The following is a 25,037-nucleotide window of genomic DNA, read 5'->3' as shown; positions in this document are numbered from 1 at the left end:
GTGGGGTTGTTTACCAGATTGTTTAATAAAATCTTGGAAAGTGAGAGAATGCCGGAGGAATGGAGATCAAGTGTACTGGTTCCGATTTTCAAGAACAAGGGTGATGTGCAGAGCTGTGGAAATTACAGAGGGATAAAGTTGTTAAGCCACACCATGAAGTTGTGGGAAAGAGTAGTAGAAGCAAGGTTGAGAGGAGAGGTGACGATTTGTGAGCAGCAATATGGGTTTATGCAAGGAAAGAGCACCACTGATGCGATGTTTGCTTTGAGAATGTTGATGGAGAAGAATAGGGAAGGCCAGAAGGAGTTACATTGTGTGTTTGTGGATTTACAGAAAGCTAATGATAGGGTGCCAAGAGAGGAGTTGTGGCATTGTATGAGGAAGTCGGGAGTGGTGGAGAAGTATGTGAGGATCGTGCAGGATATGTATGAGGACAGTGTGACAGCGGTGAGGTGTGCGGTTGGAATGATGGACTGGTTTAAGTTTAAAGTGGGACTGCACCAAGGATCAACTCTGAGCCCTTTCCTGTTTGCAATGGTGATGGACAGGTTGACGGCAAGATCAGACTGGAGTCTCCATGGACTATGATGTTCGCGGATGACATCATGACCTACAGAGAGAGTAGGGAGCAGGCTGAGGCGAGCCTCGAGAGGTGGAGGTAAGCAATGGAGAAAAGGGGAATGATAGTCAGTAGGAGTAAGACGGAGTACATGTGCTTAAATGAGAGGGAGGTGGTGGTATGGTGCAGTTGCAAGGAGTTGAGGTGGGAAAGGTGGATGGGTTTAAATACTTGGGATCAACTGTCCAAAGTAACGGAGAGTGTGGGAGAGAAGTGAAAAAGAGAGTGCAGGCAGGATGGAATGGGTGGAGAAGAGTTGCAGGAGTGATTTGTGACAGAAGGGTATCTGCAAGAGTGAAGGGGAAAGTATATAAGACGGCAGTGAGACCAGCTATGTTGTATGGTTTGGAGGCGGTGGCGCTAACAAAAAGACAGGAAATGGAGCTGGAGGTGGCAGAGTTAAAGATGCTGCGATTCTCGTTGGGAGTGACGAGGATGGACAGGATAAGAAATGAGTATATTAGAGGGACAGCGCAGGTATGACAATTTGGAGACAAAGTGAGAGAGGCGAGATTGAGATGGTTTGGACATGTGCACAAGAGGGAATTGGAGTAAATCGGGAGAAGGATGCAGAGGATGGAGCCGCCAGGCAGGAGGAGAAGAGGAAGGCCAAAGAAGAGGTTCATGGATGCGGTGAGGGCGGACATGCGGGCGGTTGGAGTGTCAATGGAAGATGTGGAGGAAAGAGAGAAATGGAGACTGTTGATCAGCTGTGGCGACCCATAACGGGAGCAGCCGAAAGAGGAAGATATATATATATATGTATGTAATATATATATATATATATATACAATGTATGTAATATATATATATATACAATGTAAATACACACACACACACACACACACACACACACACACACACACACACACACACACACACACACACACACACACACACACACACACACACACACACACACACACACACACACACACACTTCCCCAATGGACACAGTCCTACACCAAAGCGTCACCTCCATCTGTCGAGCAGACAAAGATTACATGGTCAATAACAGGTAAACATCAAACGGAGGCGCCTATCCAGATTTTGGGCTTGTTTGCCCTCATCAGGATGGCATACTGATGAATATCTCGCCAATGATGACCTCATTTGTCATTTAAACATCAGACACACCTTCTGACTTGATGTTGAGCAGCCATGGATTATGTCGCATAATACCGCACACATTATCGAAGGTGATGCTCACCATAACAGTCAAGAGGAGCATCTGATTTTATTATATACTAGCCGAAACCCCGTCACAGACGGATTCCGTTCATTCAACCACACTCGAGGGACATGGACTGGACAGGGCGTGCTTGCCCCCACCTACTCATCCCCCGCCCCTGCCCCATTCCCCCCGCCTTCAATTTGCTTACCCCGCCCAAAAATTTAATTACCCCGGCCCCACCTCTTCACTCCCCCCCCCATCTCTTAAAGTACCGCCCCACTCGCCTCCAGGCCCCTGCCTCCCTGTCCACCCCCTCACACTCAACCCTGCCTAATTCACCCCAGCCCCCACCCCATTCCCCCCATCTCCTGCTTTCAATTTGCTTACCCCCGCCCAAAAATTTGCTTACCTTGCTCCCCGCCTCTTCACTCCCTGCCCCTGTCTCTTCATCCCCCGCACCCGCCTCAGCGAAAAGTGATTATTCTGCTTCAGAGTTGAAAGTTGACTATTGCCACGATGTGAGATGCACTCTTACAGGTACGAAGTTTCTTTCAGTCCAGGTCACAGTACCGAGAAAAACGTGACGCGACCGCTAGGAGGAGCACAAAATTGATCCTTCAGTATTAATATATAGATAATTGTTTTATGCCTCCGCTGACTAAATCAGTGGCATTGAGGTTTTTGGGTTGTCTGTCCATCCATGCTAATTTGAGTTTTTTCTGCAACCGCTTATGTGATTGATAAAATTTTCACCATTGGTGTGACTACTCATGTGGAATGTTTTAATGATAATTATGATGACATAGGTCATGGGGTGTGGCAGCCATGTTGAAAAAAGGAAAAACTTTGGACCTCTGCATTTCCAAAACCACTCCATGGAATTTTTTTTTGAAATTTGGGACATGTGAAATACTCCCCATGGGAAATAAGTGCGTTTTTTTTGGATGATATCATAGGTGGCTTCGCTATGACGTCATCATCGCATATGTTGAACGCTATATCCGATCAGCATGGAAATTTTTGAGGGTCCTCGGGCTAAATTGTAAGAGGGAAAATAATTGATGACATCGGTCACATGGTGCGGCAGCCATATTTTTTTAAACATAAAAACCTTTAAAATCTTCTCCGAAACGGCTCAACAGATCGAGCAGAACTTCGTGGAAAATTCAATTAGTTGGGATGGAGTACAATTTTGCCCAGTAGTGCTAAACTGCAATTTATGTTCTACAGTATTCAAATAAATAATTCAATTGAAACTAGAGCAAAGTCGATGGTGAGTCATTGCAAATCCCCACTTCCCACTGAAAGCAAAGTTTAAAATGGCAAAAAGTTACATGAAGAATGATGCAATCTCAAATTTTGAGTTAAAAAAACAAAACAGAAACAACTTCTGTTTTGATCCCTGTGACCCTTACTCCACTTGTTGGGGCATGAATCTGGGATTAAAAAAAAAAAAAAGTTACATATTTCATGCATTCCCCCCCCCCCCAATGTTAATAGCATATACAAAGTTTTAATTTAAAACCTGCCCATAATTGCACGTTTTTGGTATTTGACCCCACTCCCAGGACCCCAGGGGCAGGGCCAATAATGATATGGCTCCCACACCTCCTTACCATGTGGTGATCATAACTAGCAAGTTTGGTGAATTTCTGCACACCGGTCTAGGAGACAGGGTGACGGACGTACAGCCAGACAAGAGCAGATTACAACATCCCCCTCCCCCCATTTATAAAGTGGAGTTAATTCAATAAAAGTTAAAAGGCTGAAGCAAAAAACAAACAAACAATGAATCGGAAGTTTACCACCACGGATGCACCCTCTGACACCATCTTATTTAACACATTATACGAGTTATTAATATGTGTTTGTGTTCTTGTTGACATCCCCAAAAGCAGCAAGTTTCCTATTTTGAACGATTTTCAATTTTGCTTGACTGCCAGACAGACAAAATGAAGCAAATGCTTCACTGCTCTGTGTGCATGCACACTCGGGATAGGACACCGTCCAATTTGCCAAATTCAGTCAAAGTACTGCTAAAACTACAGGTTCATGTCCCAAAATGTAAAATATATAATTCAATGGAAAACAAGTACTTCCTTAACGACAAAAATAGACTTACAGATAGTGAACCAATTGATTAACCCTGCTTTGTGCAACACACAGCGGTATAGTTGAGTCGAAGGAGTGCAACAGAGCTGAGCTGGAGGACAAAACCTTTTACAAATCGTTTTCGTGGAATTACAGTGTCAATGCATTGACAGCATCTACACTTTCAACAACAGAAATCGCAAAAAAGCAATGATCACATGCCGATGCGAGCACATGGAAATAAAGTTGAGGTGCGAGTACACCTGGATATTAACAGCAAGAGACAAGAAAGCTGTACAAGTTTAGATGACAGGCATAACAAATAAATATGTAAACCAAGTTAATAAATGTCCACAAAACATTGAAAAACACCAACAATTCAAACGCACACAGTAGCTCTTAAGGCGAATGAAGTCGACAGTCAAAGGGATGGAGCGGTCGCAATTCCGGTTAAGGGCCTTTATGAAGTCCAACAGGTCAGCAAAGAACTTGTAGCCACCCTTCAGCACACATAGGGCAACAATGTGGTGGCCTCCCATATCATGGAGTATTTCTCGGGCAAGCCGCTCAGTCCTGTCACACAAGCAAAAACACATCAATTGCAGTTTTTCAGGTTCACAATCATACAGTTCTTGCAAACCATGGGCTGCCTTTCCAAAAAAGTATTTTTCAAACAATTTTTCCAAGCACAAACCCAAACTACTGCCAGCATCGAAGTTCTCAATAAAAGCTAGCCTTCACTGTTTACATATTTTGCAAGACATCAGTGAGCAATTGCAGAAGATGGATTTTCTGAAAATAAAATGCCATAAAAGTTGGAAAAGAAAAGATAGATTTTCAGTCGCCACTTTTTATGTTTTATCACAAATACGTCGTCACGTTATTAATACAAATTTTCGATATTTGTCTTCTGAACTCAAACTTAGGTCGTTTGATGTCACATGCCAGCGCATGAAAGAGCAGTCGCGTTTGCCAGATTAACACTAGATTTATCCACATGTGGACAAATGGGAACGAGTCAGACGGAGTAAGAATTCAAACAAGTAAAAACACATTCATTCACAAAACAAAAATGACTGCACTGTGGTCATAACCTGTGACAGAAAATACAATTCGAAAAGGTTAGCTCATTCTTTTGCCACAAGGGGTCATGTTATTTTATGGAAAACGACCTGTTTTTTGCTTCGATCTTGTGTGATCCCCAAAGCAAGCCTTGATCCTGGAAATAGTTGCCGTTTTAAGTGCTTGAAGTTGAAGCTTGAAGGAAATATTCTGTATTATCTTACGAAGACAGACGTCGAGTTTAAATTGCATAATTTCAAATGTCCCGGCATCAGTACTCATGTTATAATTTCCTATTATTTTAGATCCAAAATAAAAGTAAATTTTTTACTTGGTGTGTGTGTGTACTATATATATATATATATATATATATATATATATATATATATATATATATATATATATATATATATATATATATATATATATATATATATATATATAGTTACGGTGCCGGGTGTCAGCAGCGAGCCGACCGCTCTGACGGAGCCGCAAGTCGAGTCGGCCCGACCGATCGCCTGGAATATAGATTGCTGCCCGGATAACTCCGAGGCAGACGGGTCCTTGTGCAAGAACCGAAATACGCCAATGGGCAGACCACGTGGGGTAGGGTCGATTGCAAGTCTTCAATTTACCTAAATACCCACGTGATCCAACTACCGGGGTATTCCACCCTCGACGAAACTCATACGGAACAAGCCGCTTAAGCGAGCCTGTCCCGTGCGGCTTAATCGCTGAGAACCATCGGTCCGAATGTCCCCCTTTGACGGAAATCCAACGGCTTTCTAACTACCAACACACGAAATGCTCAGTCAATGAAAGAATCGACGTGACGAGCTGAAAACATTTAACAATTGGGGTATTTATTCATAATAATGGGGAACTAGGGAAGCACGGAAGAGCAGAACTATACGAAATGCAATACAATCATTTACAGCACACAAAGCACTTAACAGTTTCCTACTTATTAGACGGACACACGGACACACACACACAAAATGGTGGCTGATGCCTTTAATAACTGACTCCAGCTCGGAGGACAGATGAGCTGAAACCCAGAACCTATCTCGAACCTCTCCACCTCGTGTGGTCTTCAAGCTGTTCGGACCCGGGCTCCAGCGAGAGCGATCTGAATCCAATCGCCATGAGCCACGATCCTTTCCGAGCTCCAGCGTATCCTCTCACGCTTCCGAACACGTGCTGGTGAGACGAGACACCGATCCTTCCCGTCGATGCGTCACTACCTCGAAGAACCACCTCCAAGATGAGGCCGATGAGTCGCACCAAGTAGGGAACCAAGCGGAGAACAAAGAGCTCCACGAACCAAGAAGAGCCAGCCGAGCAACCAGCTCAACTCTCTTCCGATGAACAAAGCCTTTCACAACACGAACCAAGAACTCCCAGCCGAGCAACCAGCTCAAGCAGAACCCAAAGGTCTGCTGAAAAGCCAAGCCACAGCAAAAAGCTCTCTAAAAAGCCTCCACCGCGCCAAGCAGAACCGAAGCTCACTGAACCAAAAGTCTCAACCCTCGCCAAGCAGAACCCAAAGGCCTGCTAAAAGCCAAGCCGAAGCAAAAAGCTTATTAAAAGCCAAGCCAAAGCAGAAAGCCTTCAAAAAGCCTCCTCCCTAACCCAAGCCAAGCAGAACCCGAAGGCCTACTGAACAGCCACCCGAACAAAGCAGAGGATCTCTTCTTTATCCTTATCGGCCCCCTCCCCCGCTCCCGGCGTGACTCATGCCCTCGTGCTCCATCCCCCGCTCAACCACGGGTGGGAGGGAGTTGTTGACGTCATGACTCACGGACGAGGGCTCTTCTTCCTCTTCGCGGAAGAGGGGGAGGGTGTCTCCATTGTGTTATGATCACTCCCTAACTATTAAATTGAATCTCGCAGCGCACTTAATCGATTTCTGCCCATTAAACAATGGAAGGTGAACTATCTAGGGAACAAGCACTTATTGACATAACTGACTAAAGGAACCTGAATGTTGTGTGCAATCGAATTCCCAAATTCGTAACACTACCTCCTCCCCTTTCTACAGACTCGTCCCGAGTCGTCAATTTTTTGTGTGACCAGCATGCGTAAGTTTTCCCCAAGTACGTTTTCCTTTCGGATCCCTGAGTGTGACATTTCTTTATACGTGTCCCAAAAATAAATAACCTAATGCGCTGCGTAACTAACTAAACAAACTCTCACAGACTCATTCGGATAACTAAAATTGCCGGTGATAAAACAAACATGCAGGTGGGGCTCAACTTATCAACAATTTTCATTTAACTTATCCATTACATTACACTAACCATGGCCCAGGACCTGTGATCTGCGAAAGGGGAAAGGCAAAAGTCATTGGTGCAGGGGAATGGATGGAGATGGTCGCAAAACACAAAATGGACGAGATGGATGCAAAACATGGTGCACGGGTTAATGAATGACACAGGGGCAAACGCAAACAAGGGCTAGCAGGCATGGGGTCATGGCAGTATTAGGCAAACTAGGCATCACAAGACAAGCCCATACAGAACAGGCGGCTGCAGCACAACAGGCCGGCAGGTGAAGCTGGCCGGCCTCTGTTGTGGTTCCATCAGGTCTGGAGGGAGTGCGGTGGTGCCGGCCGCTCTGAAGGCGGGCTCGGACCTAGCCTACTGTCTCTCCTCACTCTATCGCTTTTGCCCGTCTGTCCATACCAGGTCAGGTCAGGTATGGGAGCATGTGCCAGAACAGCACGTCGCTGCGTCCACTTTCCGCCGGTACTCCAGGGGCCTCCGTCTGGCCATCCCCCAGGCAGATGCCAGGCCCATCCCCATCTCCTTGAGATGATGGTCAACCTGTTGCAACCATGAGGCACGTGGTCGACCCACTGGCCTCCTCCACTCATGAGACTCCCTCGCTGAGAGAATCTGGTGAGCAGGATCAGAGTCAGGAAAACGAGCCACATGTCCATACAGCCGCAACTGACGCTCACGGACTATGCAGGTAACAAATCTCATCCGAGTCTCTCTCAGCAACCGCTCGTTGGACACAAAATCCGACCAGCGATAGCCAAGGATTCTCCGAAGAGACCTGGTACCAAAGGAATTAAGTCTCCGTCTCAGATCCTTGGTCAGAGTCCAAGTCTCGCACCCATAGAGCAAGACTGGAAGTACCAAGGACCTGAAGACTCGGACTTTCGTCCTCCCGCACAGGTACCGGCAGCGCCACACCCCATGATCCAGTGAGTCCATGACTCCCCAGGCCCGACCCAGACGTCTATTGACCTCTGACTCGCAGCCGGCAGAGACATGAATATCACTGCCAAGGTAAGTGAATCTCTCCACGACCTCAACATCCTCACCACAAACAGACACAGACAGGACAGCAGCATCCAAGATGTCACCGAAAGCCTGGATCTTAGTTTTGACCCAAGAAACCCGTAATCCCAACGGCTCCGACTCCTCATTCAGCACCTCGAGGGCCCCCAAGAGGATGTCTAAAGTCTCCGCAAAGATGACTGCATCATCTGCAAAGTCAAGGTCCGAGATCTTGACATTCCCAAATGACGCACCGCAACTTGATCTCTCCGACATCCTCCCTAGAATCCAGTCCATACAAGTGCTGAAAAGTGTGGGAGCAAGTACACATCCCTGACGAACTCCAGTAACAACTGGAAATAAGTCAGAGATGGTACCACCACACTTCACAGCACTCTCAGTACCAGAGTAGAGTTCAGACATCAGATCGATCAGTTTAGGTGGCACCCCACGAAGACCAAGAATCCTCCAGAGGACGTCCCGATTCACTGAATCGAACGCTTTACAGAGATCAACATAGGCTGCAAGCAGCCCCTGCCGAAACTCTCGTCTGCGTTCGGTGAGGACACGGCGGCAAGGATACGGTCAATCGTTGACCTCTTTGGTGTAATGCCTGGCTGGGCTGGACGCTGGTGCTCAAGCAGATGATGGCGAACCCTATCGAGAATTATCCGAGCTAAGACCTTGCCCGGCACTGAGAGCAGCGTCACCCCTCGGTAGTTGTTGCAGTCTTGGCGATCACCCTTCCTTTCCAGAGAGGGACAACAAGGCCCCTCTTCCAGTCAGTTGGGATGATGCCTGTGTTCCAGGCAGAGCACAAAACTGCATGCAACGACACGAGTGCAGCATTTCCACCAGCCTTGAGAAGTTCGGCATGGATGCCACAGATCCCTGGAGCTTTGCCCCGTTTCAACTGGTTCACCGCAGCCCGTGTTTCCACAAGCGTAGGTGGACCACAGTTGATTCGAGGGTCAGCAACAGGGATTGTAACAACCTTGACGTCCAACTCGACAGTTGGGGGATCAGCCTGGTACAACCGCTCAAAGTAACCGGCCCAGCGGGCCTTCACTTCAGACTCCTCTGTCAAGAGCCTACCACTCTCTGCTCGAACTGTAGTGCTCCGAGGGATGGGCTTGGATGAACGTACGCGCGAATTCCCTGTAAGCGGGACGAGAATCACCTATCCACAGGTGATGCTCTACCCCTCACAGATTCCTCGCACATAGGCCTCCTTGTCCACCCTCAGTGCACGTACAGTTTTACGCCTCAGCTCCCTGAACAGCTCAGCTCTGCCATTCAGCCTGGCCCTGCGACTCTGGTCAATGGTATCCAGTGTCCCTTGAGAGACAAAATTCTTCTTTGCCCTGCGGTGAGCAAAAAGGCATCCACCGGCAACATCAAGGACGGTGGTCTTGAAGGCGCTCCACAACTCTTCAGGACCCCCCAAAGCACCCAGACCCCCCAAGTGTCCACTCAGCCTGTTTGCAAACTCCTCAGCTACTCTCTCATCCCTGAGCTTGGCAACATCCAGCCTCGGCTGGGATGGTACCATTCTCCAGGATTTAAGGTGCAGCTTTAGAGTTGCTACAACAAGCCTGTGGTCAGTATTGAGGAACTGAGCACTCCGGTAGACCCTGCAGTTCTGGATCATCCTCCAACGACCGTCAATGAGGACATGGTCAATCTCCTTTGCCACACCGCCAGCGTTGGAATACCAAGTCCAGCGATGAGCTTGTGGGCGCTGAAACCATGAACCAGCCACCCTAAGTCCATGACTTCTTGCAAAGTCAAGGAACTTAGTGCTATTCTGGTTCATAGTTCCTGACCCATGGGGACCAACACACACCTCATAACCGTCCCTATCAGTTCCAGTCGATGCATTGAAATCCCCCAAGACTAGAAGTGTATCTCGTCTGGGGCACTGATCAACCACAGACTCGAGTGTGGCGTAGAATGCATCCTTCACGGTGAGATCACTCGCCTCAGTCGGAGCATAAACAGAGACCAGGGAAATGACACCTAAGGAGTGACGAATCCTTAATCTCATAATACGCTCGTTGACCGGTGTTACCTCAATTATCATTGGGGTCAGCTTATTGGACACAGTTACAGCAACTCCTTGGGTATGGTAACCATCAGAGCGACCAGACCAATAGTAGGTGTAACCACCCACCATTATCTCGCCGCAATCCGGTCTCCGAACCTCAGAGAGAGCTGCAATCCCGATGTCCAAACGCTTGAGCTCAGATGATAACAGAGACAGGTGATCATCCTCTCTTAGGGATAGGACATTCCAGGCACCCACCCGAAGGGACCGCCTCAGGTTAACCCAAGGAGACCGCCGTCTGGTGGACGACACCTCAGCACCACTCCGACACACTCTCCCGCAATCTGACCCAGGGATGTTACCCCGTGGTTTCCCTCCTATCAACGATTGGGGGTCCCGAAGGCTTTGCCCCAATCCCGTCATCCGGTGAGCTGCCCTGCGAAGGGAAGCTGCACAGGAGGTACTCCCACGGAGTGGGTTTTCAGATTTTTTTGCGTTTTTGCGTTTTGCGGAATGAAGGGTTTTACGGTGGCCGGAGTGCAAATCCTGCCACCAACCTCCTAATAAGAAGTAGCCCAACTGCAGGAGGACGTCCGCAGACACAGTTGGGCACTAGATACCCACTCCCTTACTGTCCATACCCACTCCCTTAATTTGCCACAAAACAACAAAATTTCGCCCCTCTTTATTTTTATTATTTTTATAATTGTCTCCCTAACCCCCTTCATCGTCTTTGTCTGGCTAGCCTATCATGTCCACCTAACCTACTCCCAACCCCTACGTTCCCTTCCTGGAGGGGAATAAGGGAGAGACCAGCGTCCTGTCTCGAGGCCCAACAAAGCCTCAGAATGGCCTCCTCAGAGTTCAGCGATCTACCAAGGTGGGTCCAGCGGCCTACAACGAGCGAAGGGATGGATGGTGCGAAGGGGTACATCTCTTAAACTACCCTAACATTTATTACACCTGAAACTACCCCGGGGCTTTCCAAAAATACCTCACTTTAAAACTATCGGTTCTAAAAACCATGATTCCCGTTGCCTGTTTGGTGTCAATTATAAATTTGGGCCTTGCCCTCAAATTTTCATTCGTGCCCTCGCACAATTTCCTGGCTGGGCAGCGTGGCTCAACTGGCAGGAACTCCCCCTCTGCCAAACTCTAACCATGGCACCCCCAGGCCCGCAGGCTGCCTCTGAGTCGAGCTGCTCCCTATGAACTTTGGGGTTGCCCTCTCTGGTATTTCCCCCCTCCGATGCCCACGTGGCGTGTTGGTGCCCCGGGTCCCTTTCCGAGGGTCGCCCGTGCCCACTACACTGCCCCCGTGGCATTCTGGCGCTACGGGTCCCGTTTCCGACGGGTCGCCCATGCCCACGACACTATCCCGGCCCCTCTTGGGCCCTTGGACTACGCTGGCCGACTAGTCCGGTGCCCGGGGTGCCCACTAAACAAAACTCACCTTTCCACAGCCACGCTCCCAGCCGGTCCATGAACTCTTGCACCCCTCCAGACGGGTTTTGTGCCTTCTCTCGACACCAACAACAAAACGACCCCCTTTTGGTAAATTTAACTACCCACTAACTAACACTACTCTGACCCGGGGTCTCTTGGGTGGGAATCACTCCTCCCCCCAATCAGTCATCGCACCATGCATACTACATTCGCTCCACTCACATACTTGGGCCCGCTGTCCCATACTCAGTCATTGTACACTTTTCCTCTCTCCAATTCACATCACACTCCAATCCTGCCATTCTGCTAACTAAATTCCATTAACTAACTCGTGCTGCTCGTCGTACCTTATTCTCATGAACGTTCCATTTACTCAACGTGGCTAAGCTACGTCCCCTCGACACATTTCCATGTCTGTCCATGTCTCCAAAATTCCAAAAAAATCCCATTTCCTAAATCTAAACTGAAATCCCTCTACCTAATCCATTCCACAGGCTCCATGAGGAACGACCCATGTCCCCAAGAAGCCGGTCTAACTATCGCGAACCCATCCCCCAAAATAGTACTTCCTGCGCCCCCGAAGCAAGGGGTCTCCTACCCTCTGCCCAAGGAATCCTTTACTGGAAGCGAGGCTTTTCCTCCTCTGCATCTCCATGGCGGTGGTTTATGGTAAGCCCGTTCGTCCTTACTGTCCTTACCGACGTTCCCTTCAACGGCAGATCCGTGCGGCAATGACGTCACTCCGCCAATTCCGAATAGCGCTCGCTTGCGGGGAATTCCCCACGCGGGACGTGCGCCGTTTGTCCGGCATTCGTGCCGCGAGATTCCCGCCGATGACGTCACACGCGCACCGAGCCTGCAGCCGGCACGCGCGTAATGTCTCTGAAACCCTTTCCGTGTGCTCCGCAAACAGAACACGCGATAAGCAGCACGAAATGTCCCGAACACGCGTCCACGTGGGGACCCACGTGTTCCAAATCCACCGAACACTCGCCATCCTAACCGTCCTCGCGACGGCCTTTTTCTATAACCCCCTTTATCGGAATTGTTGGCAGTCGCGAGGGGTCGCGGGATGTTCCCGCGCCGGCTTCCCTGTACGAAAACGCGCGGGTGAGGGCCGTTCGCTACCTGCCGAAAGGGCCCCGCACACGACGTCCCGTGAAACCGGCGTGGTTCTCAAAACTACAAGCGGCCCTTTCGGCTCGCTGTTCCCGTCCCTTGTCTGGACCCCTCTGTCCATTTCCAGGCACACCATCTTACTCACGTGATGCGTACGTTTCAATACACTCGCTGCACTCACACCTTTAACCACACACACTGGGACAATTACGCTGGGGATTCGCGCTACCACAAGGGATCCCGGGGCCTCCATACCCCCCAAGCTCTGCGTGTACCTGTTAACAGCACTCGCCCCCCCTAACTCGCAAAGCTCGACCGGACCCACCTCGTCGCGATCTGCTTCAAGGGAGCACATAGTCTCCCTCCGTTCCTGAAGAAGGCTCTCCTGCTGCTCGCACCGGGTCACAACACATTCCGCCAGCTCACCCCTATTGTCCTTCACTATCCCTACCTGTGTGTGCTCGTCAATTACCTGTAGTTTCTCCTCTACTTGTTTTATCTCCATCACCTCGTTTATTATTTCCGTTTTCTCCTTTATTATCTCCCTCGTCTCTACGTGTCTCGTACACGTCTGTCACCCCATTTAATTTTTCCCTCTCTGCCACCATCACCTTCACGAGTCTCGCCCAACACGTCTCCCTTATCACCGTGACGGCGTCTCTGGTCACCTCTACCTCCCTTAATTTCTCTGTCTCCATCGCGGGACCGACACTATCCACAATCCCCCTCATCGGTTCGGAGTCCCTGCCACGTGGCGTCGCCCATGATTACTCTTATGCCCGTCCTTATTGCCTTCTGCCCTTCCTGGAGGTTTCGCCCCATCGCATCTCACCCCGCTGTGTTTGCATCTCACCCTGCATTTCTTGCGCATTTGTAATTATTCTAGTTTCCATCTTTTGCGCATTTGTATCCATTTTGTTTTCCATTGCTTCCATCTTGGCGTTTATTCCCTTCATCAACGCCTCAAACATCTCTCTCATGTCAAATAACCCCGTGGCAGTCGATTCGCCACTATCGGGCGTGGATCCGGCGGGGACCGGGGAGGGAATTTGACGGAGGAGGGGGGGGGGTATCACACATCGCGGCCCCCGCCGCTGCACCCATTTTGGACTCTTCATTTGGTTGTGGGGAATGGTCCTGCATGGGGGTGTCCTGCACGGTGAATTCGTCTTGGGCCTCTGGTTCCATTAACTCTACATCCACGTCACTACCCACTTGGCTCAGCTCGCCTTGGTTGAACATTTTGCGTGCTGGGAATAAAATTTATAACGCTCGTAATTTGGGGACACGGGGGGGGGGGGTTTGCTCCGTATACCCCTGATCCGACTCCGTGAATTTTGCTACGGATGCGGAGGGCCGAATCGCACTCCTGACAATTATATTGTTGCGGGGTTGGGTGAGAAGACCACTAGGTGGGGGAAGCAACATCGATTCCCACAAGACTCCCCGGAATTGTAGGCCGTCGCTCACGGATAATTCCGTGACGCGGCAGGTCGCTGAACCAACCGTGGACGCCAATAACTCAACCGCGTGACCAAGGGTCCTCCCGTCTATAATCGGGTTACCTAATTAATCACGTGGTTTAACTACCGGGGAACCACGCCCTCGGTACACCTTGTCCGAACTGGATCACTCTACCGGATCGGATCACCTTTCCAGATCCGATGCAGCCGAGCAACACTGCTGAGGATGTACCGGCTAAAGTAGGAACTGATTGTTGAGAATAAAGACCCGGCTAAACTTAGATTCGAGCCATGCTGGACCAATGGGGGAAAAAGACAAAGGCGAGCTGGGAACATTCCTAATGTCAATTATTTATTAACAGAAAGCGAGGAAAAGCATGCGGCACAACAATAATTTATTGGGTATGTAACGCAGGGAAAGAGGAGAGAGGTGTGGGATGCGACAATAATACAAGCAACTTACTAAGCAGACAGTGCAGACTTGACGCAAGATTATAAACAGCAACAACAATAAGGATCTTCTGCACTCTACACGCTTACTTAACAGACAGGCGCCAACACACTCAGAAAAAGAAACCCCAATGAAAAAGGGACTTTTGCAGCCAGGGAGGGAGGGGGTTGAGGTTATAGCTTTCGGCACCCGACAATAGTCGCGTTGTTCTGGCCACAGCCGCACGCCTGGAGATAGTGTTCCGAGGGAGGAGCTTGAGTGAAGAGGGCGAGGGTGGAGCAGTAGGTGGGACCAGGCAGGAGGCGGTTTGTCGAGGTGAGACGTGGGCGGAGTCAAGTAGCAGGAACACTCCGCATGAAGAACACCCTTCCAGACGGAGGAATTTCTGTCTTTTATAGAGCCCGAAGCTCGGGAGAGGGGGACCATGCCAAATCCGACGTCATCGCCCGAGTCGGGCGCTCCGACTGGCTCCGATTCCTCACGTGGTCCACCAGCCTGGGCCGGGCCTCGGGTAGACGCTGGTGCATTCTGTCCACCTTACTGCGTGACTCACTGCATGTCTGGTTTTGGGTAGACGTTAGTGCACGGCTATGGTAGACGAGACGAGATGAGATGAGGGGGAAAGCGAGGCAGAAGGTACCGTGGATCGTCACGCTGTGGTAAACGAGACGAGGGGCAAGCGAGGAAGATTTACCTCAGAAAAGAAAAGGTAAAGAGTGAGGATAAAATAAAAGGGGAAAAAAATTATTTAATAATCCTAACTATTAGACCAACACAACGCACTCCCTGTCGGCCCGTGAGACAAAAGGTAGGGGACTAACTACACGTACACTAATAGCATAACTGTCTTGGGACACCTATCTGTTGTATGTATATACATATACATACATACATACATACATACATACATATATATATATATATATATATATATATATATATATATGTAGCCTGGTGTTGGCTCAGTGGTTAGGGTGGCGGCTTGGGATCCGAGGGTCCCGAGTTCAAGCCTCGTTGCCCGCTGAATTAATTCACCAGGGGGTTGACTCAGCCTGCCATCCTTCCGAGGTCGGCAAAATGAGTACTAGCTTGCTGGGATGACCGAGTCATTCAAGTATCCTGCGTCAGAGTGGCGGCCTGTCCAGGATTGTGCCCAATAGCCAAGTAGACTGCTTCGGCAGCACCAACGCTCTGTACAGAGTATGGTCCCAATGGACATTATATATATATATATATATATATATATATATATATATATATATATATATATATATATATATATATATATATATATATATATATATATAGTTGCGGCTCAAGGAACCGCATCCCTCCAAGGCAATGGCATCCAACATATAGTAGTCCCGAGACAGTTATTCCATTAATATACGTTTAGATAGTCCCTTCCCTTTTGTTTCGCGGGACAACAGGACGTGCGTTGCAGGGATCTCATAGCTCGGTCTGTTTACACCACCAACTTCATTTCTACTCTTCTTTTCTGCTTATTCCTGAGGTAAATCTTTATTTGTGTCCCAGCAGAGGCCAAAACGTGCAGCACGTGCCACGGCCGGGGGAGGGGAATAGAAAGCAGCAACACCACACGAGCATCAACAGCGCAGCTGCAAGGAAACAGCAATATCCTCAAACGAACCTCTGCCGCAAGCTCGAGATGATCTTCTGACGTTTCCAATGATCTGGCATGAGATTGCCGGTTGCATTGAAAAGGCATACGAATGAATATCTCTTAAAGAGGCTGCACGGATGTTGTTTTTCACAACACAGAAGCAAATGACCCAATGTCGGCGAGAGCGTGGCTGGCAGCTTTGGTGCCAGTAACTACATTGTCAGAGGCCGAGAATGGAAAAACAACTACACCACGTTGTATGGAACATAAATGTGCAAGACACTAGCGGCTCCTTTTCAACCCATTTCTAGATTTCATTATATCGGCATCTCCTTTTCCATCCATACCTCCATCTAATAATTATATCCGATCGTTACCCTCAATTCCTGACAGATCAGGTTTTGCACCACGCACACCATAACAGAATCGGGCGGACGCGAGCTCTGGCCACGTGCTTAATGGCGGATCCACGCGTACTGTACGGAACGTGCTCGAAGGCAGACCCATGCGCCACTCGCGACACTTTATCATCTTACAGAGCAGGGACGAATGGCACACTTCTTGCTCTCGTCTGTGCATGGGTTTGCCACAACATCTTACCTTCGACCCTCGCTGTTGGCCCTGGGTGTTTCCCGCAGACAGGTACGCCTTCTCACCTCTCCGGCCAATGAGGCCAAGATCAGGCAGGGACATGCTGTACAGCTCAGGCCGCGTGGCGCATCATGGAGCAGGCAGATTGACCAGTGCTATCCGAGGGTGCCCAGGCAGGCATGCGGGGCAGGCGCCACCCTCGGCCAGTCGTCAGGGCATGGCCCGGGAGTTTGTGCAAGGCAATTCATGTCGCAGAGCTCAGTGTGGGGTGATTCATATGTCGTGGGGTCAAAGCAAGACGATTCAACAGCTTGGGGTCATCTTGCCGGAAGTGGAGTGGAGCCGCTTCCGGCCATTGCAGCCGGGCCACGTGGGGGCAGGGGCCAATCAGAGCGCCTGATTTGGGTGATGACCGCTTCGGATGATCGCTCCCGCACCGCACCACTGGGTTTTTCAAGGACAGGTCGGGGGCGGTGCAAGGAAGAGTCGTTGTCGTTCCTGCTCGTCGCTCCTGGTGTGTCTTTCCTTCCAGTCATCTTTTCTTCATTACCGGCTCATTCTGCCCGGCTTGGGACCTCGACTCCGCCTTCTCCATCCAAGTACATCCCTTCACACCCGACGGTCATGTCTCGTTCTCTGGACCGATGTTAGCTGCACGAAGCAACAAACGGCATGCCAGCTGTCAGGGAGGTATCGCCCAGTGGAGCATCCCCCAAAAAAAACGTATTTGTGGCACGATTGGGCAATCCTGCAAGGTATTTAGAGACCATTAGCCTCATCTCCTGTGTGTGTATATGTGTGTATGTGCGTGTGTGCGTGTGTGCGTGTGTGCGTGTGTGCGTGTGTGCGTGTGTGCGTGTGTGCGTGCGTGCGTGCGTGCGTGCGTGCGTGCGTGCGTGCGTGCGTGCGTGCGTGCGTGCGTGCGTGCGTGCGTGCGTGCGTGCGTGCGTGCGTGCGTGCGTGTGCGTGTGTGCGTGTCCTGGCGCCTGTCCTCGCAAGTCAAGATTGCAGAAGATTATCATTTCGGGTTAGGTCTGCTTTCGTAAGTTGCTTTTCTATCCCTGCAACAAACAACAATAAAAGCACTATTCACTGTACCACATAATTTTCCTCACTTGCTTGTCAATAAATTATTACTAGGAATGTTCCCAGCTCGTTTTAGTCTTTTCTTTCATTGATCCAGTATGGTCCAAATCCGAGCTTAGCCGGGGCTTTATTCCCAACAATCCATTCCTTTTAGCCGGTACGACCTTGGCAGTGTCGCTCGGCTGAATGTGGTCCGGTAAAGTCATCCGGTTCGGACAAGGCGTACCGAGGGCGTGTTTCCCGGTAATTAAATCACGTGATTAATCAGGTAACCCGATTAACCCATAGACGGGAGGACCCAAGGTCACGTGGTTCAGTTATTGGCGTTCACGGTCGGTTAGCGACCCGCTGAGTCACGGAATTATCCGTGTGCGACGGCCGACAATTCCAGGTCCGAGTCTGGTGGGAGCAGAGATCACCCTCCCCCCCCCCCCCGTGGTCTTCTCACCCGACCCCTGGCCCACAACTACGTATGTATATGTATATGTATATGTATATGTATATGTATATGTATATGTATATGTATATGTATATGTATATGTATATGTATATGTATATGTATATGTATATGTATGTATGTATGTATGTATGTATGTATGTATGTATGTATGTATGTATGTATGTATGTATGTATGTATGTATGTATGTATGTATGTATGTATGTATGTATGTATGTATGTATGTATGTATGTATGTATGTATGTAGCTTGGTGTTGGCACAGTGGTTAGGGCAGTGGCTTGGGATCCAAAAGGTCCTGAGTTCAAGCCCCGTTGGGCCACTGAATTAATACACCAGGGGGTTGACTCAGCCTGTCATCCTTCCGAGGTCGGCGAAGTGAGTACCAGTATACTGGGCCGGTGTATACCCCGGTTAAAATGTATATACCGGTTACATAAAATATATATTTTATGGTATACACCGGTATACCCGGTGTATACCCCGGTTACATAAAAACAAGACTTCCGGTTCCGGTTTTAGAGCAGCGAGAGGTCTCCTTTGGGGCTCCCTGCTGACATTCTCAAAGCTAAGTTTCCGGTTGTTATTTGTCCCGTTTTAACTGTTTAATTTTCTCACCTACATGTTACTGTGTGTTGCTCGTTCGGTTTTGTTTCCAAAATCGTGCTATTTTGTGAGTATTTTTGTCGACGTTCTTACCTGTGCTTGAGGCCTAGGCCTAGGCTTGAGGCCTACCGGTTCCACTCGGTGTTCGATCGTTTTTTTATTTTATTTCATTTTTTTTCTCCCCATTACCTTCAATTTCTATCCTCCCCATTACCTTCAATTTTGATCCTCCCCACTTTCCAAACATCCCCCATTCTCCCAACTAATCTCTTTCTTATCTCAAAAAAAAAAATATATATATATATATATACCCTACAACAACAACACGCTCACCTTCTCCCGATTCTGCTTCTTCTTCTTCCTCTTAACTTCCTCCTCGTCTTCTTCCTCGATTTTTATTTTTTTATTTTTTTACACTTCCATGACCTAATCTGTTGAACTCTCTCATATATTAATATTAACAACAACAACAAAATATATATATATATATATATACCCAACAACAACAACACGTTCACCTTCTCCCGATTCTGCTTCTTCTTCTGCCTCTTAACTTCCTCCTCGTCTTCTTCCTCGATTTTTTTTTTTTTTTTTTACACTTCCATGACCTAATCTGTTGAACTCTCTCATACATTATTTTTAACTACAAAAACGATCTTATAATGCTTCATCTTCCTCTCTCACACATGTGGTACTCTTTACTGTTTCACAATGCACTACTCTTCTGCTATTTTAACAGACTGCTCTCATTTCGACCTCTCCTTCATTCCTTGCCTAAAAAATCCAACTATTACAGCGCTTCTTCTCTCCATGCTCTGAATTCGCCTTCATTGCATCCATCAAGAATTGTGTTAAATCGCATCTCTGATCTAAAACTTTTAAAAACCACAGTTTGCCATGGATGCTCGCTTTCCATCAACCATTCTTTTTTTCCAACTTCAGTGCCAACTCAACCCCCTCACCCCTCACTCTCATTCTCAAAGCAACCATCCCACTCTTCTCCCTCCAAGCCTCCCTCTCACCTCTCTCAAAAATCCCCCCCTCACCTTTCTCCCACCTTTCATCCCCCTCACTCTTCCTTCTCCCCTCCACCTCCTGCACCCAAAGCCTCCTCCCCTTCCTCTTCATTAAAAGTGTGGACCTCAAATATCCGGGGCCTTCGCTCAAACCTTTCAGATCTTTCCATACAGGTTGCCACTGACAAACCAGACATTATCTGCCTAACAGAAACTTTCCTCTCCCAAGACGTGTCTGACTCCCAAGTATCTCTCCCTGGCTACTCCCTCTTACGGTATGACAGACCTGAGCCTCGTCCTGGTGGAGGTGTTGCTCTCTTCATCAAAGACTCTATTCCTCACTCTCCATGCACTGCTCTCACTCCCCCACACCCCCAGGAATACCTCTGGCTTCGGCTTCCTCTCCACTCCCACCTCATGTTTATATGTGTACTGTACCGTCCACCAAACAGTGATGATTCCATCTACACCTCACTATCCGAAAACATGGACCAACTTCTATCTTCTCATCCAAACTCTCTCTTCCTCATATGTGGTGACTTCAATTGTCATCATGCCAGTTGGCTAGGTGTGGGTACCTCTCTCACCTGTCATGGCACTTCAACAAAAGCTTTCTGCGACTCATTGGGACTGATTCAATCGGTCAACTTCCCGACCCGGATCTCAACCAATGGTACTCCATCTCTTCTGGATCTGATTTTGACAAATTTCCCTGACAATATCTGCTGCTCTTCCTTCGCTCCAATTGGTTCTTCTGACCACGTCCTTGTCAAAGTGGACATCTCTCTGGCTGTTATCAGAGAACCACCTCACCGCCGTCGAGTCTGGCATTTCACTCAAGCCGACTGGCAGGGTCTCCGAGCAGCCATCAAACTGACAGACTGGTCTCCTATCACTACTTTCTCAAACATCAACTCATCCTGGGAATTCTTTCAAAGAAACTTGCTCTCCCTCATGCACAGATTTATCCCCTCTCGTGTTCAGTTGTCTTACCCTTCCTCCCGCCCTTGGTTTACTGAAGCTTGTGGTGAGGCAGTTGTCCTGAAACAACTTGCCTTTGCCTCATGGAAAGCAAACCCAACTGAGGGCAATCTCACTTCTTTCCACAAAGCTCGGAACAAGTGTGTATCTACCCTCAGGAGAGCCAGAAAACAACATCTTTCTCATCTCAAGTCTGAACTCTCAAACCTCTTTCCCTCCTCAAAATCCTGGTGGCGTTGAATCAAATCTGTTTCTGGTGTATGTTCCCCCTCCATCCCCTCCCTTACCTCAAATGGCCGCACTGCTGATTCCACACGTGATAAAGCTGAATGTCTAAACTCGGTGTTTGCAGCTAAATCTTGTGTCCTAAACCCATCACTATCTCTACCCACTTTACCCAGTCGCACCCAACTGTCCCTGGACTCTGTATCCTTTTCTCCTGACAAGGTGGAGAGCTTGCTTTCAAACCTCGAGTCAGATTCTGCAACCGGTCCAGACGGCATCAGCCCACGTGTCCTCAAAGCCTGCTCTTCTGCTCTTGCTCACCCTCTCTCTGTTCTATTCACCCTCTCATTTGCCCAAGGTCATCTGCCATCTGCTTGGAAATCTAACATCACTGCCCTGCATAAAAAAGGTGCAAAAACAGATCCCTATAACTACAGACCAATCAGCCTTCTCCCAATCATCAGCAAGGTGATGGAATCCATCATCGCCTCAGATATGAAATCCTTCCTCTTCTCCAATGGCTTGATTTCCAATCATCAATTTGGTTTCAGACCAGGTCACTCTACCCTGGATATGCTGCTTCTGCTCTCCCATCAATGGATGGAGGTCCTCAATGCCAGACAGGAAATCCGAGCCGTATCCCTGGACATATCCTTGCCCCTCCTGCTCTCTCTGCGATTTGTCCCCACCACATTTCCACAGGGCGCTCAAGGTCCGCCAACAACCCCCTTCTGGTAAAACTACCAAAATCACGAATCACTGCTCATCTTCACTCTTTCATTCCTCTTTTTTCCCGCCTTTGGAATAAACTTCCTCACTCTATTCTTTCCCATTCTTCCCTCCAGGCTTTCAAAACAGCTGTTCACCGCCACCTCTTATCTTCCCCCATCCAAATCCTCGATCTTTTCTACCCCCGATAATCCACCCAAGCCCTCTTCCTTCATTTCTCCTGCTTTCCTTCCTGAAAGTCCCTGAAATGTTCATCTTCTCTTCGCCATGTTGCCCGTCCCATCCCCATCCCTCTCCCTTCCACAGTTCACCTAATGTGTCTGTTCCCCACTGTTTTGTCCCTTCCACTCCCGCCCCTCTTGTCTCATGCCTCCAAGCTGTGAGTTGTGTGTCAGCTCTCATACGAGCCTCGACCAAGGTATACAAAAAAAAAAAAAAAAAAAATAGGTGGACCATATCCCTGTCGTAAGAGGCGACCAGGGTTGCGTCAGGAAGGGCATCCGGCGTAAAACATGTGCCAAATCACTATGCGCATCATACGGATGATCCGCTGTGGAGACCCCTAACGGGAGCAGCCGAAAGAAGAAGATGTGTGTGTGTGTGTATATATATATATATATATATATATATATATATATATATATATATATATATATATATATATATATATATATATATATATATATATATATATACATATACATATATATACATATATATATATACATACATATATATATATACATACATATATATATATACATATATATATATACATACATATATATATATACATATATATATATACATACATATATATATATACATATATATATATACATATATATATATATACATATATATATACATATATATATATACATATAAATAACTTTAATCGTGTGCGTGAATAACGGAATCATGACAAAACTAAACAAGAGATATAAAATTAAATAATTACTCACGGTTCCCAATCAAAAACATATAATAATTCTGCAAGAAACCAAGCAACCCCCCCCCCACCCCCACCAACCATAACGAATCCATAATCTTCTTCCGCCTGTGCGGCGGGTTGACGATAGTCTGTGAGCCAAGCTTTTTCCTTCAACAATTATTATTCCATTTTTTGGTGTTGCTGATTGTGAGGAAAACTCAATCCAAACAAAGCCAATGGAAATCTGACGCAACAAAACCAGACATTGCATAACACTGAACAACAAATTTCAAAATTTTTTTTTTTACTGGAGATGTGTAAAGTGATTAAGACTAATTTGGGTACGCTGATTTCAAAAATCATAACCGTTTTGCTGTATCACGTCAGGATTTTCAGGAACAGAAATATTCCCATTGCCTAGAAGTCAGGATTTCAATGAAATTTACATACGTCTTTAACATGTCTATTTCGTACAATTGTTGTTAACTTGTGTTATATTTCTTTCTTTCAGATAAAGATGAGTAGGCGTTCCTGTACCAATCATCCTGACAACTTCTGTTATGTCTGTGGTCGGTATACCAAAAAAGATCAACAGCGAAGTATATCTACAGCAGTGAAAATGAAGGCCGCCTACTTTCACTACTTCGGGTGTAAGGTGGGGGACCAAGAACAGAGCTGGGCACCACACATCTGCTGCACAAGCTGTCACACAACCTTGACTCAGTGGTTGGTGGGCAAGCGCGCGAGCATGCCATTTGCGGTGCCCATGATATGGCGTGAGCCGCAGAATCATCATGATGATTGTTATTTCTGCTGCACAAGCATCGCCGGCTTCAACAAGAAGAATAAAGGTCACATCAAGTACGCTGACTGCGTCTGCTCATAAACCTGTGCCTCATGATGACGAGAACCCCGTTCCAACACCTCCAGCTGATCAGAACATAGCTGTAAGCAGTGGTGAAGAGGATGGTGATGATGAACCTTTTGAACCCGACACTCAAGAATCACACCTTCTAAACCAGGGAGACTTAAATGATCTTGTAAGAGATCTCTCGCTGTCAAAGGCGAAGGCAGAGCTGCTTGGATCAAGGCTGCAGCAGTGGAATCTACTTGAACCTAACACCAAGATATCCTTGTTCAGAGCACGTCACAGAGACATGGCTGAGTTCTTTGAGATGGAAGACACGATGACATTCTGCAGTGACATCAACGGTCTGTTGAAAGAACTTGGGTGTGATCACGATCCTGCAGACTTGGCGCCTCTTCATCGACTCGGGGAAGAACAGCTTGAAGGCTGTTTTGCTCCACAATGGCAACGAGAAACCATCAGTCCCACTGGCTCACGCGTTCGGCATGACAGAGACCTATGAGACTATGCGGCAGCTGCTTGATTCCATCAAGTACAATGACTTCAACTGGCACATCTGCGGAGACTTGAAAGTGGTGGCGCTGTTGTTAGGGCTGCAGTCAGGCTACACGAAATACATGTGCTTCCTTTGTCTCTGGGATAGCAGAGACGACAAGAATCACTGGACGAAGAAAGATTGGGAAGAGCGAAAAGAGCATGTACCTGGTCGACACAACGTGAAGCACGTCGCCCTTGTCGACCCAGCCAAGGTTTTCCTTCCACCACTCCACATAAAGCTCGGCTTGATGAAAAGTTTTGTACGGGCAATGGATCTGAATGGGCGTGGGTTTTTATACCTCAAGGTATACCTCAAGTATACTCATTGTGAGGAAAACTCGATCATTGCTCATTGTGAGGAAAACTCGATCCAAACAAAGCCAATGGAAATCTGACGCAACAAAACCAGACATTGCATAATCAGCAGAGGCCTACAAGCTTAATGTGCAAGGCACACTCGTCTAAATATAACTGGGAAAAAACACCAACAAAAAAAAATCAACCAATGTCACCCGCAGGGTGACCCGTATCTTGCCAAAGGGTGACCACGTGTGACTTCTTAAGGTCACACTGAGGTGAACAGAGCTGCTATCCACCAGGAACGACTCCCTGAGGAATTTCTGC

The 25,037-nt window shown here is 47.9% G+C and overlaps 1 protein-coding gene across 4 annotated transcripts in view; it reads right to left on the bottom strand.

The window, feature by feature from the left end:
• HPRT1 (hypoxanthine phosphoribosyltransferase 1) overlaps positions 1-25,037 on the bottom strand; it is an 80,855-nt gene that overhangs the window by 37,906 nt on the left and 17,912 nt on the right. For all 4 annotated transcript variants that reach the window (XM_085852102.1, XM_085852099.1, XM_085852101.1 and 1 more), the window contains exon 3: positions 4,274-4,457. In XM_085852102.1, coding sequence (XP_085708228.1) covers positions 4,274-4,457 — 184 coding nt within the window. The remainder of the gene's footprint in view (positions 1-4,273; positions 4,458-25,037) is intronic.

This window comes from Eptatretus burgeri, chromosome 13 (assembly GCF_056783735.1).
Source record: "Eptatretus burgeri isolate ZD-2024b chromosome 13, Ebu_testis_v1, whole genome shotgun sequence".
NCBI classification, from domain to species: domain Eukaryota; kingdom Metazoa; phylum Chordata; class Myxini; order Myxiniformes; family Myxinidae; genus Eptatretus; species Eptatretus burgeri.
The sequence above is the reverse complement of the archived record's forward strand: the minus strand, read 5'-3'. Positions and strand labels throughout refer to the sequence as shown.